General features: G+C 40.0%; 2 protein-coding genes across 4 annotated transcripts in view; one reads left to right on the top strand and one right to left on the bottom strand.

The window, feature by feature from the left end:
• Positions 1–25,536, top strand: part of KLF12 (Kruppel like factor 12) — a 422,424-nt gene that overhangs the window by 81,456 nt on the left and 315,432 nt on the right. The window lies entirely within an intron of this gene.
• LOC116871512 (60S ribosomal protein L17) lies at positions 4,035–4,663 on the bottom strand. Its single transcript, XM_032864257.1, has one exon. It carries the CDS (start codon positions 4,615–4,617, stop codon positions 4,063–4,065), a length of 555 nt encoding a protein of 184 aa, XP_032720148.1. The 5' UTR covers positions 4,618–4,663; the 3' UTR covers positions 4,035–4,062.

Here is a 25,536-nt window from a genome sequence, read left to right on the forward strand (position 1 = left end):
AGCACATACCCTCCCCAATGTCCATAACCCCACCCCTGTCTCCCAACCCCCCTCCCCCCAGCAACCCTCAGTTTGTTTTGTGAGATTACGAGTCACTTATGGTTTGTCTCCCTCCCACTCCCATCTTGTTTCATTTATTCTTCTCCTACCCCCTTAACCCCCCCGTGTTGCATCTCCACTTCCTCATATCAGGGAGATCATATGATAGTTGTCTTTCTCCAATTGACTTATTTCACTTGCATGTGCTTTCTTAATGGTTGCTGGTGTGGCTGTGGTGGATGGTAGAGCAGAAGGCAGGCAGGGGAGACTCTGGAGGGTTTAGAGGGAAAGCAAGACTGTCGATTTGCAGGGATGATGAAGAAGGGCCTAGAGCCAGGAAGTGGAGGATATTTGGTAGTTTATGAGGCAGAAATAAGCAGAGTACATGCAAGGGAGGGAAAGCCAGTTGCCCTCCCAACTTTTATCTAAACTGTGGTAATGTACGAAAAGTACAGACACCAGGCGGGGTGACTTTATCTAGAGGTGGCACATTTGATTCTGTCTCATTCATTACTCACAGCTGTGATGTCCCAGTGGCATTCACTTTAAAATTTTGGAAACTGAAATGGAAACTTGCTTTGGGGGAAGAATTCTTCCTTTGAATAGTGTGTGATGTCTGGTCAAGATGGTGGATTGTGGTGTTGGGCAGGGTCAACAGCCTGCTTCCTTGGCTGGTAACTTGATGCTCCGCTTTTTGATAGATGGACTCCTTGTTCTTTCCTTTCCACGGAGTGGCAAAAAATTTATTTTTAGTAATAGTCTTCTCAAGAGTGGGGCTAGTAGCAAAATTAAAAAAAAAACTAACTTGGAATAATTGATTCAAAAATATAATTCTCAGAATTACCCAATGGGCAGCAGGTGGGCAAACCATAGAATGCCTAAGTGTGGCACCATGTCTTAGACTTACACAGTGTGTGGCAGGTTTCTGATCTAGTTTAATCCTCATAGTTACTCTGAGAAGTTACTGCATCTTCCTTTTTTAACACATAAGGAAACAGACAAAGGTAAAATAATTCGTTTTGGGTCATACAGTTAGAAGGTTTGGGAGTCCTTACCTTCTTGTTCCAAATTCTGTTTTCTTTTTATTTGACCTCACATTCATTTCTCTCTACTTGATCTCAATTCTGTCTTTTTCTCTTTGTGGGTGGGTTTGGCGTGAGTGGTAATGGTGCTTTTGATCTTCTGATGATGGTTGAGTCCGTCTCACTATTCAGTCTGTGTTCCCCCTCCCTTCCTGGTCCCCGAAGGCTCCTCTCCTGTTTTGCTTATTCCCCTTGCTTTTTCTTCAGTCTCCACTTCCACTCCTCTTTCCATTTTCTGCCCTGCTCCTCACCACCAGCCAAGCGTAACTTCCTCAGGTCCCTGAAATATGTCCCTTGAAGGGTGGGAGACCTTGCAGAGTCATCTGTGGTGTTCGTGTATGTGCTTATAGAGATTCTATGCTATACAACTCATTTTTCTTACCATTTCCCCCCAATACTGTACTTTAAGTTCTCTCTGTGTTGCTATTAGCTCTCAGTTCTGTGTAGTATTCTGTAACATTTACCAACCACCGTTAGTTTTTTTCATTCCCTAGTGGAAATCTTGAACCTCAATACCACAGTGTTGCCTTGAACATTTCCAAAAATGTGTACTTAAGAAGAGCAGAGATGCAGGATCATACCAGGCATAAACATACTTCATGTCACTAATCACTGCCGTATTTTTATTTTTTTCATTATTGCTGTGCTGGCTTAAATATCTACAAGTTGTCTGTAAAGTTTTCCTTTTCCCCAAACCACTGCCCAAACTTGGTATTATTCTCCTCTCTAATTGTCATCATCCTGATATGTATAAAGTAATATCTTGTTATTTTGATGTGTCTTTACTTAATATCTGGTGAGTTTTAACCTCTCCCCTCCCTCTCTCTCCCCTCACTCTCTCTCCCTCATTATAACATCCCTTGTCATTGTGGAAATTCAGACCCTTATGAATTCTTACTTGAACTGTTGAAATATCACTCTGACTGGAGTCTCTGCCTCTCACTCCCCAACTTCCCCTGCTTGCTAAGATTCATCATCTTATCTTAAAATTGTCACATGGGTCCTCTGCTCAAAATCTCTAATAGGTTCACATCCTCTTCTTATGTAAATTGCAACCCCCCCCCCCAGGCTCTCACCACACACACTGTGGTGGGTTCAGAGTGTATTTTTGGTCTTGACCTCCCACAGCCCCCCATGGCCCCTGATGCCCTCCTCCTTCCGTCAGAAATCCTTTTCATTTTGTCTTTCAGTGTTGATGTTCATCACAATTTTGCATGCACACCATTTAAAGAGTCAAATTGACCAACAGAGCTTGTGAAGAAAAAAGCAGCAATTCTTTGCTTGTTTTCTTCCCTCTGTTTTTCCATCCTCTGAGGAACTTTTCTCAACTGCTCTTCAGGTTCTTTTGATTTTCAAGCATCGTATCCCTAGATAGCTCATATATGTTGCTATTTCTTTCTTTTTATTTCCTTTAGTGTTAACTCTTACCCGAGGGCTTGCCCATGTGCAGTATGAGGACTTACCTCATTTCATCTCCATGCCCCCCTGCCAAACACACAGCTTCTCTGTCTCTCCAATGGAGTTGTTTCAACACTGATTAAATCAGTATTAAATGTTCACCTAATTATACCTATGGTGGTGCTAGTCACAGTTGTGCCATGTACATTGATTATTTTTCCTTTCCTGTGAATTTTATTGCCTGATTTTTTTTTTTGTCATTGTTGGTTTTTTTTTTGTTGAGTTTTGAACATTCTCATTCCTGCTTTATTCTGGGCATTCCAAGTCATGAGAAGGTTGTGTCCAGGTCCTTCTTGGGGCCTTCATCCCCGCTCCGACTTGTGCTCAGCTCTCATCCTGGGGTCCTGCTATCATCCTTTCCCCTCCTTGGGCCCTCTGTCTCCTTCTCTCCCCCTTCCTCCTTCTTTATTTACTCCCCTCTTTCCTATGTATGTCCTGCTTCCTGAGTAGCAAGGTTGTAAGAGAGGTAAGTGTTTGACATCTAGCATGTTAAGAATATCTTCACCTTTATACTTCATGGATAGTATAGTTGGGTCTAGAATTCAGGGTTGAAAATAATTTTCCTCTGGGATTTTAAAAGTATTCCTCACACCACCTTCTGTGTGGATGCTCTTATGATTCCCAGTACTTTTGTTAATGACCTTTTCTCCCCTGACTCTTGAGTTTTCAGTGTCTGAAATCTTGTAATACGTGAACAAGTGTTCTTGTTCCAAATGTTCTGAATTTCCCAGTGATGTGCTTTGTGTGGTCCCTTTACATCAGGTTTTGCAGGGTACTCAGCTGGCCCTATCATTTTGTAAATGATAAAATGTAAATCCTTGTTTTGGAGACTTTTTTTTTTTTCCCTCAAAACAGAAATCTCTTGTTATCCAAATTCATTCATTTCCTGGGTTCAGATAGCAAGCAGGCAGATAGGGACATATCGCAGGATCCAAGGTACTGTTTCCTCTAAAAAGTGCCATCTCAGAATTTATTTTCATCATCTATTCGGTTCTTGAAGTAAGGGAATGAAAGTGGGGAGCGGGAGTGGGGCGTGGTTCTCTCTTGGTTGATGCTGCCCTCATCTCCATTTTCTGTTTTCTTAACTCCCGGATTCCGACGTCCGATATTCTGAGATGAAATGCCAATGTTTTTATTATTCTGCTTCTGTTTTCTGTCTTACCGAAAACCTTCTCAAAGATTGTCTTCATTGTCTTCCTATAGTTTTCTTATCTCACTTTTTAAAAGTATGTATTTATTTTAGAGAAAGAGAGCGAATGGGGCAGGGGTTAAGGAGCAGAGGAAGAAGGACAAGCAGCCTCGGCACTGAGCACGGAGCCTGACCAGGAGCTTGCTGCAGGCCCCTGAGATCATGACTTGAGCTGAAACGAAGACTCAGGTCCTTAACTGACTGAGCCACCCAGGAAACCCAATCTCACTTTTTTACTGTCCTATTTTTAATTTCCTTTTTTTTTTTTTTTATTTGCATTTATTCTGTGCAAATTTACTCCCGGGCCATAAGTTTTTGTTTCTTCAGTTTCTTCTGGGATATCTTTTTCTTCTGTGCAACCTCCTCTTCTGGTTTAGGAACAATCTGCTCTTTTTCAGTAAGGATCATCTCAATGTGGCAGGGAGAGCTCATGTATGGGTTAATCCGACCATGAGCCCTGTAAGTCCTACGCCGCATCTTGGGGGCTTTGTTCACCTGAATGTGCTCAATGACCAGAGAATCGACATCTAAACCCTTAAGTTCAGCATTACTCTCTGCGTTTTTAAGCATGTGCAGTAAAAATTCAGCACTCTTCTTGGGCCACCGACCTTGTGTCCAGCCCCACTGTTTGGCCTGGGCACACCTACCAACTCCACCATTGTAGCGACGGAATGGCACACACTGCTTCTGCAAAGTGACGTCTTTCAGATACTTGGTGGCTTTTCGGATATGCATACCCTTGATGGCCTGGGCAGTTTCACGTGTGTTCTTAAAGTGAACACGGAGATTTGAACCTCTTGACTTGCATGATTTCGTAGGGTTTTCTGGGTCAAGCGAATAGCGAACCATGTTCAGAGGTCACCCCTGGCCGCTGAGAGGAAGAGAAAGACCGGTGGCTCCTGGGAGAATTCATGAGAACTCGATCCCTATTTTTAATTTCTAAAATATTTTTTGTTTTTGTTCTTACAGTAATCCTTTTAAAATGACACCTTCTTCTTGTCTTTTGAATGCATTCATAGTCTCTGTAATCTCTGGTTGGAACACTCAGTGGATTCCTCGATATTCTGAGCTGATCTGTGAGCATTTGAGCAGAGTCTCTGGCTGGGTTACTATTTTTTGAACTATCTTTAGGCTTGAATCTAGGGCTAATTAGGTTCTCTATAGAAAGACCACCCAGACTCCTGCTGATAGGTATAGGCCAGGGATGTGATTCACACCCTGAATAAGAAGAAAACTGGACATCTTAACAGACTGTTCCCTTTTCTGTTCTCTCTGTGATTCCTTCATCCACACGGTATCCCTGATGTCTCAGGAGAGGCTCCACGTTTTTCTCTCTATGGGAAATAAACTGCTAGTCTTCCAGGATGGGGATGGGTAGACATCTGCGTTCACTAAGGTAGTGTATCTGGAGATCTAACAAATTCTTAGAGAGATTGTCAGCCAGTCTCCCTTATTTTAGCTAAATCTTACCCCATTTCTAGAGTCATATGGAGCTGACAGCTTCCCAGATTCTGGAAGGTTTTTTTTTTTTTTTGGGTAAGTCATATTGCTTCTCGGTTTTCCTCACAATTGGCTTAGTTTTATTCAGCTTTCTAGGGTCTGCTAAATCATTTACCTTTCTTCCATCTGCTTTTTGCCTTTCCAATTTTTTTTTCCTGTTATTGACTCATCTCACATTCTATGCCTAAAGAAAAATCTATTCCCTCTCGTTTTATTTGAATTGGGAAGAGAGTGAAAGTCAATGTATGTGATCGTTCTGCTTTTTCTTTACCCAAAAGTCATATTCTTCTTGGTTGTTTAAGTTTCCCTTTCTGCCAATCATTTATCCGTATGTTTTACCAGGTTTTTCTATTGAGTTTCTAATATTTTTCTTTGGAGAATTTCTTTATATGGTCTAGATTTTAATCCTCATTGAATTTCTATCTTTCTGTTAACAACTTTGGGCCACACAATAAAGCTCTGCTCCCAGAATTTGAATTTTCTGAAGTGTGAAAATAGATGTTCATATTGCTGGACTCTAATTATGTGTCATTGTTGTGTGGGATATCCAGAACATAAGTACTACAATGATTTTGATGCCTTAAAGTTTCTCTCACTCCCCCGCTTTTTTTTATTTATTTATTTATTTATTTATTTGACAGAGATCACAAGCAGGCAGAGAGGCAGGCAGAGAGAGAGAGAGGAAGGGAAGCAGGCTCCCTGCTGAGCAGAGAACCCGATGCGGGGCTCAATCCCAGGACCCCGAGATCATGACCTGAGCTGTAGGCAGCGGCTTTAACCCACTGAACCACCCAGGTGCCCCCCCCCTTTTTTTAAAAGATTTTTATTTTATTTATTTGACAGACAGATCACAAGTAGGCAGAGAGGCAGGCAGAGAAAGAGAGGGGGAAGCAGGCTTCCTGCTGAGCAGAGAGCCCGATGCAGAGCTCGATCCCAGCACTCTGGGATCATGACCCGAGCCGCAGGCAGAGGCTTTAACCCACTGAGCCACCCAGGCGCCCCTCTCACTCCCTTTTTAAAATAATACAGTCATTGAAAGAACACCTATGATGTAGCCATTGGATCTGCCTGAGTTGTTCTGGTTGGAAATTTTAGATGTCCGGCTGCAGCTGTGGCAGAAGCTGATGGTCCCGCATTATTTGTTCTTTCTTTTATCTGTGGTAATGGAGTTTTTCCTTGTGTGCCTCGCTGCCCAAAGTAAAGATGACATTTTGTAGCCTTTATGCATAGCCGGGTGAGTTCCAGCCAATGCGATGTAAGTGGATGGAAGCTTCTACAAGCCTAGCTTGAAAGTCACCTCGTGCTTTCTCTGCCCCACCTCTTCATCCTTTATTTCCATTGCGTGGAAGGTAGGTAGATCTGGTGGCTGGAGGTCTGGCTGTCCTTGTAAACTGATAACATGAAGCCAGGCTCTGGGAGTGTTGGTACGCATGGTGTCTGTAGCACTTAGGGGAGCAGAACCTCTGTGCAGTCCTTGACTGTGCCTGACTTTGCATTCCGAATGTTAGAGACAGAGACTCCCGACCTGCCTAAGCCGCTGTCCTTTAAGGCTGCTGACCCTTGCGGCTATATCCCATCTCGACTGACGACCCAACTCAAACTCGCCCCATCAAACTCGCCCCATGGTTTATTGGCTTATGAAGTGGGTTCATCCAAGACGTGAAGCTGTTTTTAGGTACAGATGTAGGCAGTAGTTGACATTTTGTCATGGGTACTCTGTTTTTTTTTTGCACTTTTCAGTGCTTTATTCTCAGATTATTGAAGTATGGCAACAGTATGGCTGCTGGTTGCCTATTTTATAGACATTTTATATTAGAGAAAGAGCAAGCGGTTTTTTTGATAACAGTTATCCTGGTCACCTGTTCCCTAAATCAGCCAAGGTGACAAGGGGCAGAGTATTCAGATCGGTTAGACCAGGGTCAGATGCCCACTCCTGGGTTGGAGGGGAGGGGACTTTCTTACCCAGACATGTGGACTGAGCGGAATTTTTCTCGGAGGAAGAAGAGCTGATTTTGAAGAGATGCTGGGAAGATAAGTGTATGTCTAGTTGCATTGTATACAATTAAGCTTCATATAGCTATGATTTTCAAAACCAATATATATGTTAATTTCTTGTTTTTTTTTTTTTCTGTTTTTCAGTAGCTCTTTCCAAAGAAGATGAAGAATGTTTAAATAACTTACAGGAGAATCAATGACAATAAAGAGATAAAAAAAAAAAAAAGGGAAAGAAAATTAATACCGATAATAGTGTAGCAAGGGAGAATAAGTGTATTCCTTGCTTATGTAGAAATATAGTAGTAAGATGATCAGATGAAAATACCTGTGGTAAAAAAAAATTACAATAGTGTTTTCTAAATAGGGATGATTTCCGCTAGTGATAATTGAACATTCCTTGTTCGAGTGTTTACAATGTATCTCTGTAATCGATCTCAGCCATAGTCGAGAAGTGAACATCCTGACGTGATTCATTTCCAGTTTATTTCTTATGGGTAACTTCTTATTCTCCTCTGAGCCTCTCTGAAGGACCTATCCAGTGTCACCCTCGTTTCTTTCTTTAGGGAGGACATATATCTCTGGGAGTCCTTCAAAATAAAATGGAGTAGGTTGTTGCTTTTGTAAAACAAATGGGGAAGTAGGTTTCTTTCTTTTTTTTAAAATATATTTTTTGGTCTTTTTTTGTTTTTAAAGATTTTATTTATTATTTTGACAGACAGAGATCAGAAGCAGGCAGAGAGGCAGGCAGAGCGAGAGGGAGGAAGCAGGCTCCCCGCTGAGCAGAGAGCCCGATGTGGGGCTCGATCCCAGGACCCCGAGATCACAACCCGAGCCGAAGGCAGAGGCTTAACCCACCTAGCCACCCAGGTGCCCCTTAAATACATTTTTAAAAAGAGGTATTGCAGCTTGTGAACAAACTGAGGACTGCCATGGACTTCTCTCAGACCGCTATTGAGATATATAAAAAACTATATATAATAATTTGCTGAATTTGACATCAGTATCCACCTGCAGTACCATCACCTCTTGATCACTGTAATAAACTTATCTATCACATCTGAGAGATTGTGTCCCCTCTGCTTTTTTCCACCTTTGTGGTAAGAACACTTAAAATGAGCTCTACCAGGCACATGGGTGGGTCAATGGGTTAAGCCTCTGCCTTTGGCTCAGCTCATGATCTGGGATTGAGCCCTGCATTGGGCGCTCTGCTCGGCAAGGAGCCTGCTTCCCAGCCCCCGCACCCCCCACTGCCTGCCTCTCTGCCTACTTGTGATCTCTGTCTGTCAAATAAATAAATAAAATCTTAAAAAAAAATGAGCTCTACCCTTTCAGCGAATTTTAAATTGTATTTCTAACTATATTATATCATTGTACAGCATACCACATTGTTAACTGTATGCACTATGGGATAAAATGTCTGGAATTTACTAATCTTGTGTAACTGTATCTTTATGTCTGTTGAACAACAACTTCTTCCATAAATTATTTAAAATTTTTAGCCTTGTTTAGAAGGTGAGGCAGACATTTAAAAAAAATAAACTTATATTCTTTTTTTACGTTTTAGATTTATAGAAAATTATGAAGATAGAATTCTCACATGCCCCATACCCACTTCTCCCTATTACTAACATTTTACATCAGTATGGAATAGCTGTTACAGTTAATAAACCAATATCAATTCATTCTTATTAATCTGAAGTCCATACGTGATTCAGATGTCTTTAGTTTTTACCCACTGTCCCTTTTCTGTTCCAGGATTCTATCCAGCATCTCACACTGCATACTGTGGTCATGTTTCTGGCTTCTCTTGGCTATAACAGTTTGTCTGAATTTCCTTGTATCCGATGACCTTGATTCCTCTTATTGGAGAATGGTTTTAAAAATGAAGATCTGGGTGCTTGGTGTGCTTGGTGCTGGTGAGATGTTGCAAAGTGGGCATTCGTTCAATGATCCCATTTTACAGACATAGAGTTAGAGATCCCAGATAACCCTGCTGGTGAATGAAGAGGGCAGAAGTAGTTCTGGTCAGATTATGGGACAAGAGACCTTATTTCTGGGTTGTTTTCCTTTCGTTCTGCAGCTTGGGGACTGATAGTTTTTCTCACTCACTGATCTTTTTGTGAGGTGGTTTATTTTCCTGGGCAATATGATGAGTCATTTACCTAAGGGCAAAGTATAAGAAGTTTTTTATTAATGTTCTGACTGGAGAAGTTACTCATTTATTGACCACATCTTTTTTTTTTTTTTCCAGTTTGCCAAAAAGACACAGAAATGAAATATGATCTGCTGAAAAGTATTGTATATTGAATAAGAATAGACGCAAAATTCCTTACAAGATTGTCTGTAAACAAAGAATCCTTAAGGAGTGTTAATGGATATAATGTTCTCCCACTCTCTTCTTTCAGCCTAAACAGCAATTGCTGTGAGCACTTGCCAAAGTTATTATAACTAGATCCATTGCCCAGTTTTTACAATTTTAGTCTTCATTGAAGATATAAATATTGCCTTGAATAGAGAAATACAAACCTTCCTCAAGGAACTCTTCCCAAGAGAAAAATCTAAACCTGGGGCACCGGGGGGGTCAAAAGTCAGCCTTCGGCTCAGGTCATGATCCCGGGGTCCTGAGATCCATCCTTGCTTTGGGCTCCCTGCTCAGTGGGGAGAGTGGGGAGTCTGCTTGTCCTTCTCCTTCTGCCCCCTGCCTCCTCCCCCAGCTTGTGCTCTCTCAGATAAATAAAATCTCAAAAAAAAAAAACAAAACAAAAAACAAAACCCCCCAAACAACTAAACCCACCATGTCTTTTAGAGTACATACTACTTTTTTCTTTGCATTAACTAATCAGTCAGTGCTGTTTAGAAATGGGAGCTTGGTAGATTTTGCTAGTTGTCCTGGTTGAGGACCAAGATAATTGAATAATCTGAATTTACTATATTTTAGTAAAATATCAAGAATGACTGAAACTGTTATGAAAGCCCGAGAGTATGTGTGTATACACACACATGCACACACACACAGGTCAGTCAATGTTCATGTTTCCAGTCAGGACTGCAACATGTTTATAGGGAAGTTGGAATGATTTTTGGAGTTGTCTTGGTCTCATTGCTCCTGTGTCGTCACCGACAGAATGGCCCTCGATCAGGCTTCTGTGAATTATCTTTTCCTTGTCCTTTCCCACACCCGTATTTAGCCAGCACTAAACATATTCTATTCTTTTGAAGCATTTGAGTGCATTAATTTTTGATGTTTGAAATGGTTTAATCTGTCAGAAGACGAGGGTCTTAATTTTATTTTCCTTCTGGCCATTAGTGGGATAATTAGAAGAGCTTGAGCAGCACTAGACCCTTATTTCATCCAATCTTTCAAGTTTATAGACTTAATGAAAAAATAATATTTCACGAAGGAAATCTCAGTTTAACCTTGTGGAAAGGTTTTTCAGTTAATTCGTCACATGTTACTTATCATGCATGGAATCTTATTTACCTTTCTTCCTTTTTCTTTTTTCTTCTTCTTCTTCTTCTTTTTTCTTTTTTTTTTTTGCATTTGGATAATCTTGAGAAAGATCCTGACCAGTCTTTGCTGCTTTCTTGAATCTCAAATTCATAATTTTACTCTCTTTCTTCTTACTTCGCCTTGTGTCCTGAGATATCTATGTACTAGAAAGTCTCCTTACCAGTGGAGATCATTGTGCTGTCTCAGTTTTAATTTGTGCCTCGATTAATGCTTTTCTCATATTCATTTAAATGCTTTATGAGTTCCTGTTCTGTGAAGCACAGATCCTATCTGTTTGAGTGAATGACACATTGCAAATATTTGATGTTACATATTTATGAGGTCCTTCTGAATTATTTTATTACTCTTTTGGACATACTTATCAGATTTTACTTAATTGATGGTAAGACTCAGCAATCCATTAAGTCTTTCAGTTAATTCAAACTCCGGCTATAACTAGGATTCATATTACCCTAACTCCAATATTGTTTAACGTAGCTGAATCAAAACAGAGATCCTATCCTGGGCTTGCTTCTTTTGAGCGCTCTTTCGGACCCCCTGACCTTCCGATATCATTGTTACAGGAAAAGCATGGAGATGCTACCAGGTCAGATCCCTTTTCAAGATTGGGTTCTTATGTTGTTAATTGCACATGAGAGCCTTTCTGTTAAGAATTAGCCAGTAGATAACCTCATTCTCAATACGGAAGGAAGTTATGAATAAATGATTATAAAGTACAGAAGATAGTCATGGCAAACTCCTGTATCGCACTAACTTAGCACATAGATGTTTTATGTAAAGAAGATACAACGTCAAAATCTTTATTTTTTTATTATTTAAAAAAAATTTTTTTTTAATTTGAGAGGGAGAGAAGGTGAGAATGAGCACAGGCAGGGAAGGGGCAGAGGGAGAAACAGATTCCCGCTGAGCCAAAGGCAGACCCTTAATGGACTGAGCCACCCAGGTGCTCCTATTTTTTATTTTTTAGAAAGATTTTATTTTTATTTTTTTATATTTTTAAAAGATATTATTTAATTATTTGACACACAGAGAGATCACAAGTAGGCAGAGAGCCAGGCAGAGAGAGAGGGGGAAGCAGGCTCCCTGCTGAGCAGAAAGCCCGATGCAGGGCTCAATCTCAGGACCCTGAGATCATGACCTGAGCCGAAGGCAGAGGCTTAACCCACTGAGCCACCCAGGCTTCCCGAAAGATTTTATTTTTAAGTAATCTCTACACCTAATGTGGGACTAGAACTTACAACTCCAGTATCAAGAGATGCAAGCTCTCCCGAGTGAGCCAGCCAGGCACCCTAATCTTTATTTTGCATATGATGAAATTAAGATGCAGAAAAAAAGTTTTTTAGAGATTTTATTTGAGAGAGAGCACGTGTGCACGGGTGCATGAGTAGGGTGAGGGGCAGAGGGAGAAAGAAGCAGACTCCCTACTGAGCAGGGAGCCTGATGGGGGACTTGGTGGATCCCACGACCCTGAGATCATGGCATCAGCTGAAGGCAGATGCTTAATTGACTGAACCACCCAGGCACCTCAATGTGCAGAAAATTTATATACCTTGCATATATTCACACAGTAACAAATGTGTAGGCAAAATCAGGCGTTCTGATTTAAGCCATTCTACTGGAAAACATTACTATCTTGTCTTGGGATCTCCCTACCCCACTTTTGGTGTGTGTGTGTGTAAATCGGGGGAGTTTCATTGCCATATCTTGATTTTTTTTTTCTCCTTTTTCATCAAGTTGAACATTGGATGCTTGTGAATTTGATAATGAATATTAGGAAATAACAGTTGCCATAGTCAGCTGAACTGCTAAATTCTGTCCTCCTACTCGTCAAAACTTAGCCATGTTTACACAGTGCTTGCATTTGAGAGTAAGTCAGTATCTTAACATGAATGTTCAAGGTCAGTTCCATCTGATAAATGTTTATTTATTATCTCCTGTGTATAGGGTCCTATCTGAGGCGCAGTACTCACAAAAAAATGAGTAAGATACATCCTTGAACTGGGTGGGACAAGGCCAGTCTTCTCCTTACATAAATACCTCTATAATAGTTACATGAGTAACTGCACTGCAAGGCATATGAATAGTCCAAGGCATATCGTGGGGCTTCAGAGATGATAGAGTTCGGTTTCTTCGAGGAGGTTGCATTAGACCTCGGTTGTAAAGATGGGATTTCTTTAGAGAACTGAGGTGGGAGGAACAGTGTGTGCACAGATGCTAAAGAGGAAAGGTATACAAAAGTAGTATGAGTATGGTTGTTGGGTAAGGTGTGTACATGGTAGGGATTTGTTTTCGAGATATGGTATAGGTTATGTTGTAGGTTTTATTTAAAGCCATTCTGGACGTTGTGGCAGTGCAGATAGAAAAGAAGGGCTCAACTTGAGAGTGATTCTCGGAACCTATAGGACTTGGCAACTAGTAGAATGGGAAAGATCTGGGTGGATGAGGAGGGGTCAGGGGTGACGTCAAGCTTTTAAGTCCGGGAGATTTTGGAGAGGGTGGAGGGAAATCAGAAGAGCTGGTTTTCATTCTGGTCTGCTTTGCTGAAGCAAGGATTACTGTGATAGTTGGCATAAACATTTTTTTACAATCTCAGCTATTGAAAACCTGGGTTGTATGACTTAATATTATATCTAGGGTATGTTTAAGGAGAGAGGACAGCACTCAAAAGAAATTGTGGAGAAAACGTCTATTAATAACCATAGCTTTGTTGTGTAGTACAGTCTGTCTATCTAAATGAAGTACTCAAAGAGTCTCTTATTCAGTCTTAAGTGGTTTGAAAATAAGGGAGAGAAGTTGTAGGCATACTGATATTTGTTCTGAGTGTAAAGTACTGGAAGTCGATTTCATTCTGAAACTGTTCTTGGCTTGAGGGAGATTCCTGGGGTAGCTAGAATTCTGTGACCTGGTCTGGGATTGTACCATCCAGTGCATCCACTCAGGGCATCAGTGTTTTTCAGGAGGGGTGGGTGGTCCGATGGCCCAAGTCTGTATTCCGTATGCAAGCGGCATGAAGCACACCTTGATCTTTTCCTCACAGGTGTTCTCTGTGATGGCATGAAGCCCGTTGATTGTGGATGACCTGCTGGATTTTTAGCACTGGGCACTATGACTGGTACTTAGTAGACTCAGAAAAATAAAATGAAGTGGTGATGAATTGTTTTCATAGTCTGTGACAGGTTAGGTTTTCAGAGACATGATCTTCTAATGGCTGATTAGGCAAAGTTTGAATTAAGGGACCTGTATGCCTGGCTTACCATTTATATATTTTAATATGTGATACCTGTAGTTGAATTCTTCCAACCAGAATGTCTGCTCAGCACCACACTCAGGTTTTGACATTGATGAGTTTGGTTTTTGAACAAGCCATACTATGTACTTTATACGATGACTCATTAGGTAAGGCACAATTTTATATTGTATTTATGGACAGTAAGTCCTGTGTGAAAATTTTGTGGGCATCGCAGGGTCATGCTGGGGTAAACCAACAGTTTCATGTAGTAGTGTTTCTGTCTTTGCCTCCCCTTTTGAGTCCGTTGATCATCTAAGCTAAGGCTAAAAATATATGTAGAATTTTCATCTTTATCTTAATTGTATTACGTTTTTGAAACCTAACATTGGTCCTTCATTTTTATTTTTGCCTATTTCCAAAAATAATACTTTGTAATAAATCCGTATTAATCCTAAAGCATAATAGTAGTATCATTTCTTTATTTTTAAATTTTTTACAGAATTATGTTTTCTTTTGTAGGGTTTTTCAGATATAATATTAGACGTATGAGGGAACCCAAAGATCTGATTAGACCAGCTTGACAGAGAGACTGGATAAATGAAAACTAAAGTGTTGAGCGAAAGAAAAAAATTGAAGTGTTGAGATACTGTTAATTCAAAATTAATCAGAACAAAGAGAAAGTATCTCTTACATCAAAGATCATACTAATTTAAAATGAAGTTGTTTACTTTTATAAAACTTTTCCAAAGAAACACATAATGTATGAAGTGAGTCCATGGCTGTATTTTATTTTTCTCCAGATTTATTTATTTGAGAGAGAGTGAGCGGGAGGTGCAGAGGGAGAGGGAGATAGAATCTCAAGTAAATTCCGTGCTGAGCTCAGAGCCTTGTGTGGGGCTTGATCTCACGACCTGGAGATCACGACCTGAGCCTAAACCAAGAGTCAGATGCCCAACTGACTGTGGCACCCAGGCACCATCCCCTACCCTCCATAGCTATATTTTGAAAAACAGTAACCTCTGTTCCAGGTTAATGTTCTTTCATTAGTTATAGATGTTTAAATTTTAATATCAAGCATTTTTATATCCCCGGGGAGACTATCGCTCCTCAGTTTTACATGCTTTAAGCTGTAAATTTTCCTTGAACAATTTTTAATAACATTTCAAAGATGTATCTCAAAAAGGAATTTAAAAGAAGCATTGAGCTTTTGAAGTCAAACACAACTCCCTGTCTTCTGAAAGCAGTCAACTTATTGTAACTCAATGTTCTTTGCTCTTAAGATAGAAATATCTTCAGCAAAAAGTTCTCTTAAGGATTGAGATTTTTAATGATGTGAACCTTAAGGGTAATATGACCATTTTATATGGATCACAAATAATCATTTGTTTTGTGAATAGAATGGTGATTGGCAAATACATTTGCTTTCTCCTAAAGCTTGACTATGACGTGAGCCAATTACAGGCTGTCATGTGTCTTTTTCACATGGAGCATAATTGTATCTTCTCTTTCCTTTATATACGGCTTTTTTAGTGGTTATCTAAGCTGTGAGCTCCTAGAGGTCGAAGAATCATTTTAGTGTTTATAGCCACAGCTATAGAACAATGCCAGTTGCTTAGTAAATGTTGGTTGAATGAATACATGGTTGGCTAAATGTATATATGTATGCATGGGTGGACGGGTGGGTGGGTGGATGGATGGACCGTTGGATGGACGGACAGATGGATGGATGGATGGATAGCAAACAGAGTTTGCAACTGACAGGTTTTCTTTTTGAAAAATTTATTTTTAAGTAGTACGTTCACAGGAATTTCCCCCCTATGCCCCCCACCACCCAAATACAGGGTGATCTCATGTCTTCTCACCCAGTTTCCCCCAGTGGTAACATCTTGCATGACTTCCTGCAGAATCAAACTCAAGACAAGGTACAATCTGCAGAGCTTCTGTAGATTCCCATAGTTTTACACTCACTCATTCATATGTGCTCATGTGTATAGTTCTGTGTGGTCTTGTCACGTGTACTCATGTTAACAATCACCACAGTCAAGATACAGAATGGCTCCATCTCTCCAAGGCTTTCTTGTGCTACCCTTTTATCTGCTGCCCCGCATGCTGGGTTATCATAGTGCTGATTTGGTGCTCTGTATTTGCTTATGGCTTAACTATGGTCTAGAAAAGAATTATGTTTCTGGGAAAAGAGAACAGCAGTGATAGCATTTGTGGCTGTTCTCCAGTCTGTAGGTCATCCCTCGCTCGTGACTAGTTTACATATTTTCTTTCTTTTTTTTTTTTTTTAAGATTTTATTTATTTATTTGACAGAGAAAGAAATCACAAGTAGGCAGAGCAGTAGGCGGTGGGGGGGAGGCAGAATGCAGGCTCCCCGCTGAGCAGAGAGCCCAATGTGGGGCTCAATCCCAGGATCCTGAGATCATGATCTGAGCTGAAGGCAGAGGCTTTAACCCACTGAGCCACCCAGGCACCCCACACATTTTCTTTTTAAAGAAACATCTTGAAGTTGGCTGCTCCAAAGTTGTGAGTTATCAACATGATCGTAACGGGAGTTTATTCTCATTAGTCGGAACATAGGATCTCTTCATTACCCAGAAAAACGCATGAGGTTGCAAAATGAAAAGAGAAGGCTAAAAATGGGGATCTGCAGTGTTAATGAGGTAGATATTGACAAGTACATTGTAGGAAGTGACCTCAAGAGCAGAAATTGATGCATTTTCATATGCAATGAATTGGTGTGTCCAGTGGGTTTTAATGGCCACGACTGTGGATGTCTTGTGTGTAATTGCGGCTGTGAAGATGCATGCGGGCAGCAGGCTGATCATGTCTCACTGTGACTCTTCTGGGTTGAGAGGAAGTCTGTGTCGAGGTGAACACACCAGGTTGGGTCGCAGATATAACCGCCCATATTTACATACACATATGGAGGACACTTTTGATATAGAAGGAGAAAAACAGATGCTAGTGGAAGGTTTGCCTTTGGGAAATAGTTTGGAGTTTTGGAAACAAACATCTTTTACTCGCATGTCCCGAAGGTAAAAGTAGACCCCGTGACAGAGTTGGCACTTGGGCTATAAGTTCATCCACATGAGACCTGTCTTGTTTTGGGAGAGAAGGTACCGTCTCTTCCTCTTCCCTCACCCACTTACTCTTTCACATTCCATGATGCCAGAAGACAAAACAATGGAAGTTTCTTGGGAATTTCATCCTTGGGTGTGGAAGGACCCTTCCCAGCTGCTCTGCTTAGCACTTTCCTTCCTTTCTGCCCCTTCCTGCCTCACCCTGGAGCTCCTGTTGGGGCAGAAGCTAATGTGAAAAACCTGTTTTGTAAAGAAAAGCCTCCAAATGCCACTCCTCAGGTCTTGGGAGAGGAAAAGTATTGCCACCTCCCAGCCCACCTTGGGAACACTGTGTTCCTGTTGGACGTGCTCTGCGTGTGTGTGTGTGTATGTGTGTGTGTGTGTGTGTGTGTGTACACCCTGTGGGCGGATCTGGGAGCCTGCAAGTGGGCGAGGGGACACCGGGTCTGGGATGGTATCAGGCATGGCCTTTCAGAATAGCTTGTTTTTATTTTTTGGGAACATAACCCCCCGTTCCAGTTTATTAACAATCAGTATTTAAGTCTTACCTGAGGCACTGTGGGAAGTTAAAAAAGCTTTTATCTTTGAAGGACTAGCAATCTCTTCAAAAGATTTATCTACAAGTGGGAGAAAAAGAGGTTTGCCAGTAATGCAAAATAAGAGACTGTGGAGTATTTGAGCATGACAGAATACACTGGGAACGCGGTTTGAGTGCAGTCTGTGAAGGTTTAGAGAAAATGCGTTTCAGGATGGTTCCTAAGGAGGGACTGGACATCACCTAAGGTGGACACGCTCCTAAGGTGCACGCTGGACATCAAGAAGGGAACATTCAGAGAGGAAGCAGGTTGGGCTTGGGCTGCGTGCTGGGGCAGCTAGATGCACCCTGGGCAGGCGTCAGGCATCCTGGGTTCAAGTTCCTCCACTGACTAGATTGGTTCATTCTGGTGGAGTTCTTTTCCCTGACTATAAAATCTCTGTCCTACGCTAACATTGCGAATACTCAATAAAATAATGTTTATGACATGCTCTGTAAACTGCAAACCCTACACGGATTTGCATTACTACTCTTCTTCGATGGCCAGTTTTAGACATCAAACGTTGATCTCGTTTGTGTATGACTGAAAACTGCAGAGCATCAGAAAGGCTGCTATTTACCTATTTTTAAGAGCACGGAATGATACTGAAATAACACAATTCAGCGGGTCGTTTTGGGATGAGATATGTATTTCCTTTTCTAACCCATCAGGAATGAATTTTTAGCACGATGATGAGCCTCTTCGGCTTTTCCAAAACCGTGTGAGGGAAAGACTGATTACTTCCAAAGCAGGACTGTCTGCCAGCTTTGTTTGGCTTTAATCTGACTTTATATTTTTGTTAGAAAAACAAACAAATGTTCCCTAACAAGACAAAAAGCTATATTGGGAACTTCCCTCTGTCCCTTGAGCACCTATGTATGTGTCATGCAATAAGGATCAAAAATACTCATCTCTGTTATGGCTCAGGTAATCAAATTAACAAAATAAATGTATCCTTTCCAGCTGAGATCGGCTGTAGTATAAAAGGAAAAATTCTGAGTGCTTGTAATAGGCACCTTGTGAGGCCATTTTCCCCAAGGAAGTAATTTGAGTACAGATGTGAGGTAAGCTGTGGGATAAATAGGCCTGGAAAGCAGAACAGAGGTATATGGATTGGGATAAAAATTAATTGCTAAAAATATGAAGCCAGCGTATATGATGTGCCTTTTTATAGTATTTTCCTCTGGGAGCTTAGATAAAGCCGCTTCTATATCATCCTTAATACAGTGGTTTGGCTAGGCATTATGCTTTGTCCAACTTGAGGTATTTTCAGAAATAATATGCTAAGATTTCAAATATATCTCCCTAAATACTTTGCCTCATAAAAACTGAATCAGAGTAATATGGAAAAGGTACTAAGGTAAGATTTAGGGGAATTTCTTTGATAAATCTGTATGGAGGAGGAATTTCTAAAGTGCGACGCCAAATCCAGAAATCATAAATTGGAAATAGATGCGTTTGACTAAAAAAAATTTAGCCCATCTTTATAATAAATATTTGGCAAATTTAAATGACCAGGTATAAACTGGGAAAAAAAAAACCTAATTGTAATATATGTGAGAATGAGAAGTTCATAGTCTGAAGGAAGAAATCTCTCAACCAGAATAAAACAGCTGCCCCCGTATAAAGATGGGAAAAGACCTGTACAGGGATTTCACAAAAGAAGACATAAATGAACAGTAAACCACTGACTTGGGTGTGTAATCTTGCCAGTATTCCAAGAAGTACAGATTAGAATCATTTTTTTTCCACCGTTCGATTGCTTACGATAGAAGATGGCCTTACCAACTGTTGGGAAAGCTGTGGTAAATATACGTGTATGTTCACCGTGGAAGCATTTTGTCAACTTCTGCTTTTCTGTGGAACTATACATAAACTCTTCAAAAGTGAGTAACCTTTGGACCACAAGTTTTACTTCCAGGAATTTATTCCAAAGTTACAGTTTTGCAAAGAATTGGCTATAGTTAGGTTCACTAGGGTATTGTTGTCATTAAAAATTGTCAAGCAACCAAAATGCCAGATAGATAGTTAAATAAATATGATACAGTGAAAGCCTGCTCTTGAATTTATTGGTAGGCAAGTCTTTGTATGAAGTGTTGTCACCTCAGGGAAGTAGTGGGTTACAAAATGGCGTGTATGTCAGGGATATACAGTTGACCCTTGAACAACATAGGATTTGGGGGAGCGACACCCTGTGCCGTCAAAAATCCATACAACTTCTGACTCCCCTAAAACTTAACTGCCAATAGCTTCCTGTTGCCTGGAAACCTTACTGATAACATTAACAGCTGAATAGCACGTACTTTGTATGTTAATATGTGTTTTCTAGTGTATTCTTACACTAAAGTAAGCTAGAAAAAAGAAAATATTATTAAAATCTTATATATGTACTCTACTGTATTTATTGAAAAAAATTTGGGGGACTTCTGGGTGGCTCAGTCGGCTAAGAGCCAGCCAGCTCAAGTTATGATCCTGGGGTCCTAGGATCTAGTCCCACATCGGACTACTTGCCCGGCAGAGAGCCTGTTTCTCCCACCGCCTGCTGCTCCCCCTGCTTGTGCTCTCTCTCTCTCTCTCTCTCTCTGACAAATAAATAAAATCTTAAAGGAAAAAAAAGAAAAAAATCTATGTGTGAGTGGACCCATGCTGTCCAAACCCATGTTGTTCAAGGGTCAACTGTATAGTAGTAACATTGAAATTTTCTATATTTTAGATACTTTGTGAAGTGCTTTACATTGGTCATCTTACTTAATAATCACTGCATTCCTCTGAGGAATATTATGGGCCCTATTTTACAGATTAGTAGACAGAAGCATCAGGAGGCTAAAGAGCTCAAGGTCACACCAGTAATAAGTGTGGAGACAGGACTTAATGGAATGAGCAGCTTTGGGAATTCGTGCTTTTTGTATGTGTGTATGCATGTATGTGAGGGCATATACCAGATGTGGTAACAGTGCTTGCTATTTTGCTACTACTATTTCAAGTGATTTTAATTTTCTTAGTTACACTTCTAGGCATTCTTTGAGGGTTTTAGAATATGCACGTTATATTTTCTAATCAGAAATAAAAGGGCCAAACTGGGGCGCCTGGATGTCTCAGTTGGCTAAGCTTTGGACTCCTGATTTCGGCTCAGATCATGATTTTGGAGTTGTGAGACGGAGCCCTTTGGGGGACTCTGTGCTCAGCGTGGTATCTGCTTGAGTCTCTCTCTACCTCTCTCTCCCTTTCCCCCTCCTCTTTCTCATGTGCTCATTCTCTCTCTCTCTCTCAAAATAAATAAATAATATCTTGAAAAAAAGTCAAAACTATTTTTTAATGTTTATACAATAAATAACAGTTTTTAGGAGGGCAGACAGCACTTGTTTTAATTTGTGTACAATGTGTCAGGTTTTACTTAACGAGGAAGAGATAAAACATGAATGATTAGCATATATAGTTGACATTTTTAATAACACCCACAGGGCACTGCATATTAGGAAATTAGTAAATGATGTTTCCTGAGGCATGTTTAAGGGTAGATACACAAAATTGAGTTTTAAAGAATGCAAATAATGGAACATTAAACACCTACAGCAGTTTAAAATTTCAAATCTTTTTTGGAAAACTGAAGAAGAAAAAAAAAGTCCATATAAATGTCGTCTTATTTTTATCAATAAACCATCGAGTATTTACCGAATACCAAGGATTTCCGGACATAAAGGAGTACCAGATGCAAAATTAAGAGTCCAGTTGCGGAAGCAAAACTTCAGAAGCAAATAGTCCCTGTTTAAGAGAGTATATATTTCAGGAGGTAAATTGTAAGCCTTAGATGAAAATACTGAAGAAGTAGGTCTGAGTCAGAAGGGTAGGGCTGAAGAGTACTCAGGTGTAATAAGTCAGTACATGGGGAAAGTGAGTATCGAACTGACAATGCACACTGGAGGCTGAGGGTGACAAGTAGCCTGAGCAGAAAGCAAGAATGAGCCCAGTGGGAACAGGCAGTAGTTCAGTTGTGGTCAGCTAGGAGCCATGGGCAGTACAGTAAGGTGAGGTCAGAGTATAAGAGTGCTTCCATCGTGCAGCAGTAATGCAGAAAACTTGACAGATAAGAAAAAAGTTGTCAAGGCCTTCTCTAAGGCTTAATTATATTGGTTTTCCAAAGTTTCTCTTCAGTTTCATAGATATAGTAAGGAAAGTCCTTTAATCAAGAGGAAACCATGCTTAATAGACTTGGAAATTCCTGTCACACACACACTGCTTTTTTATTTTCAGTTTTCAGACTGTATTTTTATAATATATTAACAGAATTCCATAGATTTTTACATAAGAAATAATGAAGGCTATCAGTTTGATTGGGTTTCTACACACTTGTGAACAGAGTTCTTAGTTAAGAAACTCTTTATTGGGATGCCTGTGTGGCTCAGTCATTCAGCGTCTGCCTTGGGCTCAGGTCATGATCCCAGGGTCCTGGGATCCAGCCCCACATCGGGTTCCCTGCTCAGTGGGAGGCCTTTTTCTCCCTCTCTCACTCCCCCTGGTTGTGTTCCCTCTCTCACTTTATCTCTGTCAAATAAATAAAATCTTTTTAAAAAAATAAGTTTTTTACTTACTGGGATATGATTGTGTGAAATACTAAATTACCAGTTAATTTAATCTTTGAAATACTTTTAAAAAAGTCTTATTTTTTTTTACTGCAACATGGAAGAACATATTTAATCTCTTAAATTAATCTGCCAAATTGAGAGCTTTTTTTTTTTTTTTTGTCAGTGACTTCATAAATATTTTAGTTAACTTTGTTAAGTAACATAAATGTCGGTTTTTTTGGTATGACTATAAAAATAACATATATTAAGTAATATCATTTATATTCTATTGATATTAACTGTTCTGCTATTTTATCATTTTATAATGTTCTTTTTATAGATGAAAGAAAATTACATCTGTGAGTCAACAGGTAGCATATTAAGGGTATATACAAAAAGTAATAAATTCTGATTTGGTAGAAGGTCATATTTGTGCATTGCAATGATTTAAATCAAGTTGATTATGCTTATTAATAAAGTAATGAATGCTTGTGTGCCTCACACAAAAATTAGATTACTACCAGTAACCTATGCACATTCTCTAAGTAAAATAAAAGAGACTTCTGATGATAGTTTCTCACAAACCTAGAAATAAGAGTAATCCAGTTCTCTGCACCCGAGATCCCCCCCGTCACATGGAATTTAATCTCTGCTTAATACTCAATATATAGTGTATCTTAGGGACATCTGGTCATTTAGAACAAAGTAAACCACAACCATCTCTGTATATATTGAATGTAAGCTTAATGTATGAAGCCATCCAAACAAAAGAAATTACACAAATGAATTGTAAATCACATACAACATCAAATACAATAGCATTGCTGGGCCAATTGAGTAAAGGAGAATTAGGGTAGGCATTGTGGAGAAAGCGAGCAAGAATTTTGAGAGAGCATAAAGATGGAGATTGGTGAACCAGAGAATCCTCTAGATGGAATGTCGAGTTGTTGGAGTCTATGAACCCATCAAGACTTGAATACTACCTAATCCATTGTAGTTCCGGGAGGTAGCATAGCGCCTTGTACATGTTGGTACTGAGTTCTTTCCTTCTCCCTCCTTTCTTCCTCCTTTTTGCTAAACGTAGTGCTTTCAGATACTGAGAGGGTAGGAAGTAGATTTTAACAAGTTACAGTAGAGTGTAGCAGTTCAAAATCATAGTTGCGGATTGTGGAGAGTGAAATTGAGCCCTGCCGTAGTCACTTGCTTCTGTTTCTGGGGCGTTAGGCAAGATTTGTACCTTCAAGTCACAGTTTGCTCATCTGTAGAGTGGTCCGAGAAGAGTAACTATATCTAAACTTGTTCTTTTAATGAGATGAATCTTGCAGAAGCCTTTAGTACTATGTTAACTTCAATGTTGCCCTTATAGTGACTTGGGGGGTATGGTGGATGCTACTTTTGTGGTTTACATTAACATATAAATGTATTCTTTCTGGTCTGCCATAAGCCTCTAAGATCTGACACTAAGTGGGTTAAGTATTATCTGTAGAATATGATTATTTTCTCTTTAGTTTCTATCAATTGGAAGTGGGCCAGATATGGGGAGAGTGTGGGAGGTGAGCAAATGACAGCCAGGTTTTGTTCTGAACAGTGGAGCTGTTTGGACTTTTTGTTTCTTTCTCATGTAGGTATTTAAAAATGTTGTTGTGGGCCATCTGAAGGGATGGTGAAATATCCTTTTACTAATGAAAGGAATTGGCATTTCACTGGACTAGAGATTGACACAAGGAAAGATACAGAGTGGAATCAGATATAAGAAAAAAGAGGCGATAATATGGCAGGGAAATCGTATGGGGCCAGACAAGCATTGGCCACTGCTCCTAGTTCTTTTCCATTGACTTCTTTTTAGAAGTCTCTTTCATGCTTCATCCCAGAGAGGCAGCCTTCTAATCTTCATCTTCTCTCCTGTTTTCTGCTTTCCAGTAAGCCCTCCCCCATCCTGGATAAAGCGAGCACACCCTCCCCTCCCCCACCATTCAGCCCTCCCTTGGCTTCATTCTAGTGCTCAGGGTCCCAGTCTCTGAGGGCATCAATGGACTCAGGGAATTCAAGACAAATAATGACTTAAAACATTTTAAATATAATATAAAAAGATCTGCAAAGTTTTATGGAGAAAATTCACATCTATTTTTGAGGAAATACAGCATTTTAAATAACTTAGACCCTTCCATGGATGACTCAGGTCCAACCTGCAGCACCTTCTTTTCCCTGCTTCCCTTCCTCTTGCCTTTCCCACCGGGCCCCAGTTCTGCACCTATCCTGTGTTCTAGAGGTAAGATATGGTGAGCTGTGCTTTTAGGGGATAACGTTACAGAACTGAACTCCTAAGGAGCCACACATTTTATTCCGGGAGGGAGCTGACTGCTCAGGAGCTGATGGGAAGGTGCTATTAACATCAGAATGCAAGGCTCTTCCTAGAGGCTCAGAGGCACCTGGTGTAAAGGTGAGACAGGTGCATAGAGAAATCCTTGAGAACAAATGGTGGAATGATACTGGGCGCCCTGGATGCCCACATCCATTAATAGGTCTTCCTGAATACTTACCAGTCACTAGTGACTTCCACACTAAATAAAATAAACATATTCCATCCATTACATTCTGGCAAATTATTCATGATTTAGCTAAGTCTGACCTAATGAGAAACATGATCAGGAAACCTGCCTGTATTAATTTTATGATTTTTTTAAAATTTTATGATTTTTAAGGATCAAGTTTCTATTTAGTTGGAAACATTTAATAGGAAACACAGTGAAAATGAATGGACGAAATTTTCTTGTCCTGGAAATAGCAATTCTTCCATTTTAAGGGCCGATTAAAACAATGGAGGAAAACAAATCTAGTGGGATTACATAAAGAAATATAAGTAAAAATCCTGGTTTTATATGGTTTATAAGTTTTTTTTTTTTTTTTTCCCTTCTTCTCAACTTTGGAGAAAGGATTAGAATTTGGTTCAAGTCCCAGGCTTACCATTTATTATTGCTTGGATGTCCTCCATGTAACCTTGGAAAAGTTTTATTTCCTATGGGACCTTCAGTTGCCTCATCTAAAAAAAATGCAGTTACTAAAAGCATCTAGTTAGTGTTGTGCGAAATGACAACTGGATATCTAGCGAGCTGTCTGGAAATCAGTATTCCACGGATGCTAACTATAAATAATAATAGGGAGAATTGTGAACTCCTTTTGTATATGTCATCTATGATCGCAGGCTATTTCTTTAGAGTTTTGTCATTGGTCATATAACATGTACTCTTTTATAAAAAATATGAAAATGCTCTTTTTCTTTATTTTTCTTGTATAACGTAAGCTTATCTT

The sequence above is a fragment of the Lontra canadensis genome, unplaced genomic scaffold, assembly GCF_010015895.1.
Source record: "Lontra canadensis isolate GAN:19392208 unplaced genomic scaffold, GSC_riverotter_1.0 scaffold26, whole genome shotgun sequence".
NCBI lineage: Eukaryota > Metazoa > Chordata > Mammalia > Carnivora > Mustelidae > Lontra > Lontra canadensis.